General features: G+C 44.2%; 1 protein-coding gene across 1 annotated transcript in view; it reads right to left on the minus strand.

Annotated features, from left to right (window-relative positions):
• Positions 1-6,942, minus strand: part of KCMF1 (potassium channel modulatory factor 1) — a 45,349-nt gene extending 38,407 nt beyond the window's left edge. The window contains exon 1 of the mRNA XM_066568849.1: positions 6,399-6,942. Within this exon, the coding sequence (XP_066424946.1) occupies positions 6,399-6,942 (544 nt within the window). The remainder of the gene's footprint in view (positions 1-6,398) is intronic.
• Between the last annotated feature and the right edge of the window lie 1,180 nt (positions 6,943-8,122).

Genomic DNA, 8,122 nt, shown 5'->3' on the forward strand with positions numbered 1-8,122 from the left:
CTTCTGACTTTAGCTGAAGTTTTGTATACCCTTCTCCATTATGTCTCCGCTTTCAGAACCTACAGCTACCAAATCTACTCATCTGTTGTAAATCCTGTAAAGGGGAAGAACACATTGCATGTGGAGGATTGTGGAGGATTTAGCCCAAATGATTCCAGAAACAAAAATCATGAAAGTTCACTACCTTACTCACATTAGAATATATGTATCCAAAGTATCAATTTATGGTCAGAACCTATCAGATGTCATCTAACACAATTATATTCCTTTCTTAAAAAATACCACCTTACTCAGTCCACCAGTGTGTACAATGTTCAGTAAACAAACAGGAGAGAGCCCCTGTTTGTTTCGTCCTCCTTGGTCAGCATGAGCCCTCAGTTATCACAGAGTTCAAAGAAATTTGCACTGACTATGAATTTTCTCACTGCCTTCTCTCTGTAAGCATTTTATCTACAGCATTTCAGTGCAGCCCAAACATCAATGAATTAACTTCAACTTCTAAGCAAGATCTCTCTTCTCTTGAAACAGAGGGAAAACACAGCATGTAGAGGATAGAACTCTAAGTCTGCTGAACTCAGTCATGCAATCTGAGATGCTAAAGGATGTATTTTTAAGAATTCTTGATTTTCTACAACTAAGTATTCTTTCAAAGCTCACTGCTCAGTTAATACAGCTGCAGGTGTGAATGCTCAGATCCCAAAATCCCAAACCAGGTCTTCATAAGGAACAAACAGCTAACAGCTACCCATGAATTCTTGACAAAGTAACTCACCTAGCAGTTCACATGAACTGCAACAGAGGACAGGACAGCTGATCCAGCTTTCCACAACAAAGTTCCACTGTCAACACCTTGGCCATCCTTTCTTTCTATAATATCTGTATCTGCTCATCTGCTGCACACTCCCGAAGACTGAGCAGTGGTCTAACATAGAGAACCATCCTGCACACCGTAAAGAATACAGGGTGGTATGGAGTAGATAATATGCAGCTGTGCACAAAATAAAGATACCCAACAAGGTTGAATTATTGCTGTCTCTGCAATCTGTCTCTGGTACATCCCAATTCCTGAGCAGCATTCTTCAAATATACTGCTGTGTCCAGCAGCTTCTTGAATGTATTAACACTTTTTGTATTAGTCACTGATTTGGTTTCGTATTTAACAATATCGGAAGTAACCTAACAATAAAGACACAACAATGAACACGAACAACTCTCCCTCAAATGTTATCAGTAATGTAAACATGCAAAAATATTTGAAAAGCTTTCTTCTTTTTATTTAACATGTATGAATTTTATTTGTCTAGTACCACTCAAGCAATTTTCACAGCTCTGTAAATTTCCCCCAATCCCTTCATGTTCAAATCAACATATGAAATAGAGCTTTTTTACCACTTGTTTTCTCTCTTCACCCCCACCCAATACTGCCAAAAGTATCACAGTTCTGTTCCAGTTTTCCTGCTTAAGATATAGGCTATCAGCCTTTCAACATCAGTAATTTATATCTGATCTTTTTCTCCCTTTTCCCATGATGGTGCAATTATTTTTTATAAAGACCTGAGAGAAAAAGCTCCCTTTACAAACATTTTTGGAGGACCTTGTTCAGACTCTGCAGGAACAGCAGCAGCTTGGTTCACACAGCTTCCTAAACCAGAGACAGAACCCTTTTTTTTTAAAACGTAGCTTCCATAAAGCCAGTAGGTATCTTACCAGTTAAAATATGAATTCTGTTTCCAGCTCTTTTTATCATTAAATGATGATTCACTTTTCTACTGAAATCAAATAAGTTTAATAAAAAGCAAATTACTGTGTTCAAATATTTCAAATCACATTTGCAGCTGTTCACATTTAATGTTAACATTTTTGTGCCTAAACACGGCTCTTGCTAGTCAAATTGTCACACTAACTCATTTTCAGATACTGCACTACTGCTGCACTGCATCTGTAATTAGATGCATTAATATGATACCATAGAGTAAAACTAACAAGAGTATGAAACACTTTGCATATGCAGTTAGAAAATGCTTTGCAAGACTCAAATATTACTGCAAATTCAAAAAAACTAACTGTTTTATGTTATATGTACAACTTAATCTGGACTTATGTTCTACAAAAGAGATCACAATGGCAGCAACATATGAAAGAATTTATGCTTATTCTGTATTGTGAAATACAGCAAACTCCTTGTTTGGAGGAGATGCAAGCAAAGTAAGCACTGGAAGGCAGCAAGTTGTAACTAGTCTCACAGAGGCACGTTTCATTACTACACGCCACACTTCACCAACACTGTATCTTGGGTACTTTGTACGAAAAAGATGTAGTCTTGTTAAGTGAATTAGAAGTTTTGCATGCAAAAATACATTGATTCTGCATTTTGTGTAGCACCTTTCTAACTGACACCATATGACGTATTAAGTTGTGTATCAACTGGTTGAGCACTGGAGTTTGTAGAATCCTTCTGCAGCTCAAGTATGACAGTTATTGCATCACTACAAAGGGCAGAAATTACTCTTGCTATTAATGTTTTCAAAAAGTTTGTTTCAGATTAAGTTTTATGTTTTATATTGTGACCTTACAGAAAACATCATCAACCCAGACTCCCAATCTTTTCACTGTACAGCCAGAGGACTGGAACTAACATTACCCTTATACTAATGGTTTTCAAGTGGTTGGTATATATTCAACTCTAACTATGATTTCTTGAATTTCAAAGATGAAGTTACATGCATTTCCTTAAAAAAAATTACTTATTTACTCTTCCAATACAAATGAGCACTTGATTTCGATATCTCTAAGCAACATATTTATGTATACACACAAAGAAAAGGAGCACAGAAACACTGGCTCCCTCCACTAAAAGGATCTCAAAGCCAGAGAATAAAATTTGGAAAGGCCATGTGGTCCTTACAGTCACTGTTCTCCCTCCCTACTGTGTTACCACCATCCATTCACAATTTACTTCACTTGGGACTAGGATTACCTACTGATTTTGTAAGAAGTACTGACAAATGGGAACCTGCAAAAAAACCCAGAACCTGCATTGCTGATCGCTCCTTGAAGCTTAAAGACTACCTCCTTTAGTGGGAAGAAGCAGAACAGGATGGAATTGGGTCTGGGAGTGAGGCAAAGAGCATGAGAGATGGAGAACTAAGTGATGCAGGTGATATGGAACTGGGAGCCCTCTGGAGATGCCAGCTGTAGGGAATTTGAACCCAGGCCAGTTAATGCTGTTGCGACCTAGTTCCACAAAACAAGTTGCAAAAGTGGTCCTGTAATGATATTATTGGAAGTCACAATTCTCAATTTTTCTGCTGTCCTGGGTGGTGTCTACTGCCAAATAAGAGAATCATTGCCACATGTTCACAAAAAGACAGAACCTGCAATAAGCAAAATACCTCTTCATAAATTTTCCACAGTGTAAAAAAAAAAAAAAAAATTACCTACCTGTTCCTTGTAGGCTGCCAAATATTACACCATCACCTATTCCTCCACAGAGGGCTTAACCCAGAGAAACACAGCATATTGCTCCTATAAAGGGGAACAATATGAATACCAAGACCAGGGAATGACCTCATGTTGCATTCTACAAAACCAAAGGCTAGCCTCTTAACACCAAATCACAGAACAAAAATGGTTTTGAAAAATTAGAAGAGCCTAGCAATGCCAAGAGATAAGTACTTAACTCTTGACAATATTACCAAGAAGTCTCTTGAACACTGAATAAACACATTAAAAGAAGCAACACCAATTCAAATTCTACTTGGTGTCCATTTTCCTGGATTTGGGAGGAACAGAAGTCTGGACCTCATATGTGAAATGAGAGCACAGTGAAAAGGCAGGCTGTGGTGAAACTTTTTGTGAAGGATAACAAAATCTCACTTTTAAAAAAACAAGAACAAAGCCAAATAACCAAAATACCATAAATAATTGTCTTGTAAAGATTATTATGCCAAAGAGGCAGTCGAGAAAGCCCAATGGAAAGTAAATCTCCCTCAGATGCTTTACAGCCTACTTCAAGTCCCAAGCTTTTAGAATTCTAACTTCTCCAGCATTTACACACTCAAATACATATGTTTCCACCATCAAACTGGTACAGTATCCTGATTCTGTCAAGAAATATCAATAAATCTTGTTTGTAACTTTGTGTACAGACCATTTTAAAAAAAGTACAGAGGAAAAAATTAACATAAACATGATTAAAACTTGCTTTTTCCCATACTCTTCCAAGACAGCCATCTCCAGACTAGTCATACTGGATCAAAACCTGTCAGCTGTGAATAACCTTGCACAGTTCTGAAGCAAGAATCACCTTTCTTTTTGAGTATATAATTTCTATGGATTTCCAGAGTTCTACCAAAATCAAGGCCCCAAACCTCTTCTCCATAAAGCTGGAAAGCCATCCCTCCCATACTAATACGTGTTATTCTATCCCTGTAACTAAAGTTGCCTTAAAGAACATATCTAAGTGCAAAGTAAGAGAATCACTGAGAAATTAAGAGACAGACTAGCTTAAAAAAAAAAAATCACAAGGATACAGTGGTACATGTCATTCGTAATCTCACAGTGTTCTCATGGTTTCAGGAATGCATTGTTTGCTCACACACACACCTGAGAAGTCCACATCCAGGATCCAAAACTCACACTCGCTTACCAATTAGGTAATTAATTAGGCAATTATCTCTTTTTTCCCAACTAGGTGTGTCTAAAAGAATCTGCTTTGGAAAGAGAATATTAATTCCAATTTCATACACAGTCACTCTTTTATAAACACCAACAAATATCAAAGACAGGAAATGTAATTTTCCCTGCCACAAACACTTTACAACTGAAAGGAAAATTCATGCTATAGTCTCCATAAGAAACACACAAGAAAACCTACTTTCAAATTCTATTTTAACAAAAAGAAAGAGATGGGATGTCTTTTTAACACATATCACCACTTCTTATAATAGTTCATGCACTTGTCACTGAAAATCACTAAAGAACAACATATGATATCACTTATGACTATGATAAAACCCGCATAATTTTAACCTGTTCAAGTTAGAAAAGCCTGTATTCCACTACTGTACATTAAAGAGAGTATTATGGATACATGCATAACAGCACATATTTGCAGACTGCATAATCCTACTACACCACCACCAATAGCAACTTTGTGATCAATCATTTCATTTCAGTTAAAAACTGCATCTTTTACCACAAAAAAATCCATCTCCACCCTCCTGGGAAAACATGAAGGCAGGGGGAGGAAGGGGAGAAAAAGCAGCAGCCTTACTAAGCTTTAACTTTAAGAAGGAAACAACCAAAAAAAGTTGATTAAGACAATTCTTTGATAGAGATGCACATGTACTTGCACAAACAAGAAGTCTGCAAAATACTGCAACACACACCAAAAACCCTGCCTAAAATCAAGCTACCAACTAGAAGCCAGCAGTAAGAGCCACAAATATCAAATTCTCCTATGTTTCTGTCAAAATGTTTTAAGATTAGATAAAACGTAGAAATAATAAGTTAGATAAGAGAAAATTAAGACAATACTATATTATGTTCCTAACATGGCAGAAAGTTACCTTTTCAGACGACAAACCTTGGTTTTATAAAATACTGGTTCAAACACTTTACCCACTGGTAAACAAGCACGGAAAAACTGAGCAACTTTCTCTCCTGGTTTCATACTCCCATCTTTTTCCTGCAGAAATTCCTTTCTTAGCTTCCATCCCTCCCTCCACCCTGCTCCTTCTGACTAACTACCCACTGAACTCCTGCACGGCAGTAAACACAACGGGACCAGAGGCAAGCAGCACACAGAGAACACGTTTCTCCGGCGGCCTCAAAACATGCCACTACTACACCAGCACCGGCCTCCTCGGCCGCAAGGCAAAACCGAAGGAAAACGGGCAGATCGCGGGGCCGCCAGAACACAAGCCACCCCTCGTCAGGGCCAGACAAGCCGCCCGCACACTTCTGCCCCGGGCCCCGCTTCCCCGGCACCCAGGGGGGCCCTGGAGCGCGGAGCCCGGCGGGACCGGCCGCGGCCGACACGTCGGCAGGGCCGCCCCGCGCCACCGCCCACCCACAGCGGCCGGGCCCGCCGGGGACGCCGCACCTCGCTCCGCCCGTCCTTCGGGCGGAGGAGCGGGGTGGCTCGACCCCCCCCGCCGGCCGTACCTGCGGCCCCGGCCCCGCCCGGCGGAGGCCGCGCGGCGAACGGGCCGTACCGGCCTCCCCCGCTATGACACTGCAGAGCGCGGCCCGCCCGCCCGGGCCTCTCCTTCCTTCCGCCGCCGGGCCCCGGGCCCCGCTCCCGGCGGCGCCATGATGATGATCGGCCCCCAAGGCCGCCGGGCCGGGCCCCACCGCCGCCGCCGGGGGCGGCCTGGGCGCCCCGCGCCGCTCACCTTCATGTCGGGACATCCTAGTCCAGAGACGGCGGCCCAGGCCTGTCTCGGGGCTCCCGCGGGCAGCTCGGGCGCCGCTGCGGCCTCGCCCCCCGCCGCCGCCCCGGTGCGAGAGGAGAGGGGCCGGGGCTGGGCCGGGAAGGGGGCGAAAACACAAGAGGCGGCGAGGAGCCGGCCTCCCTCCTCCTCCTTCTCCTCCTCCTCCTGCCTCCTCGCTCGCCCTGCGGGGGGCGGATCCGGCGGCAACGGCTTCCCGGGCGCCGTGACACGGTGACTCCGGGCCCCGCCGGCCGCTGGCGCCGCCTCCCGCGCCGCTCCGCCCCTGCCGCACCAGCGACGGCGGCGGCCGCGCTGGAGCCTTCCCGGCCCCGGCCCCTGCCCCTTCCTCCTCCCGCCCCGGCCGCGCTGCTGGAGGAAGAGGAAACTCCCCAACAGGGCGGCGGCCCTCCCGCGCGGGCTGCCGGGCCAGGGCGGGCTCCGCCCGGGGCAAGGAAGCGGTCGAGGTAGCGGAACCCAGCACCGGCCCGACCCGAAGGACACGCATTAATCAGTTTATTTTTAATGTAAAAAGAGCGGAGAAAGAGCGGCAGAGAACAGCGTGCCCTGAGCCGGCGTTCTGTCACTGATCGCGTTACTCATTCTGCCGGATTTGCGGAGCTGCGACTCCAGGCACAGGGCTGGAGTCTTTCCTTCGTGGTTTGTTTTTTTGTTTTTTGGTGGTTTGTTTTTGTTTGTTTGTTTTTGTTTTTTATTTGTTTGTTTGGTTTGGTTTGTTTTGTGGGGTTTTTTTGTTTTGGGGTTTTTTTTGTGTTTTTTGTTTTGTTTTGTTTTTTGGGGTTTTTTTGTTTTGTTTTTTCCTAGTTCTGCTTTTGTCAGGCCTTCAGAGGACTGCCAGAAGTGTCCTTCAGTTAAACTCCAGCTCTGTAAAAAGGATGCCCACAGTGTGCCGTGTGTTGTCCCACTCACAGAATCACAGAATAGCTTGACTTGAACTAGAAGCGACTCAAAAGGATCATGAAATCAAACTCCTGGCCTTGCACAGGACCAGCCCCATGAATGACCATGTGCCAGAGAGCATTTTTGAATGCTTCTTGAACTCTTTCGGGCTTGGTCTTGTGATCACTTCCCTGGAGAGCCCGTTCCAGTGCCCAACCACCCTCTGGGTTAAGAACCTCTTTTTAATGTCCAGCCTAAACCTCCCCTGACAAAACTTTATGCTGTGCCTTCGGTTCTTGTCACTGCTCGTCATAGATAAGAGATCAGTGTCTGCCCCCTCCTCTTCCCCTCATGAGGAAGTTGTAGACTGCAGTGGGGTGTCCCCTCAGTCTCCTCCAGGCTGAACAGATCAAGAGACCTCAGCCACTTCTCATATGGCTTCTCCTCAAGGCCCTGTACTCCAGACAAGTGTCTTGGTCTGTCCACACCACAAGGACTTTTCATCCTGTCATTGCTGGCTTCCTACCACTTCATGGAAGCAGGCCAGTCTTGAAACGAGTGAGAGACCTGCAACAGGGCCACGTTCCTTCCCTGGTTCAGATTCACAGGGCACATATTTCATGCATTTTGTTTTTGCCTTTCTTACTGTGAATTCCTGGCCTTTCCCTAGATTCCATCCATGATAATAGCACCATCTTTTTTACCTTCTCCCACCTGCTTTTGTTTTCTCGAAGCTTTCCATCTACTGTGCTCATGGCATTCCTTCATCTTTTCCCTTTGCCAATCCA

The sequence above is a fragment of the Molothrus aeneus genome, chromosome Z, assembly GCF_037042795.1.
Source record: "Molothrus aeneus isolate 106 chromosome Z, BPBGC_Maene_1.0, whole genome shotgun sequence".
Taxonomy (NCBI): Eukaryota; Metazoa; Chordata; class Aves; order Passeriformes; family Icteridae; genus Molothrus; species Molothrus aeneus.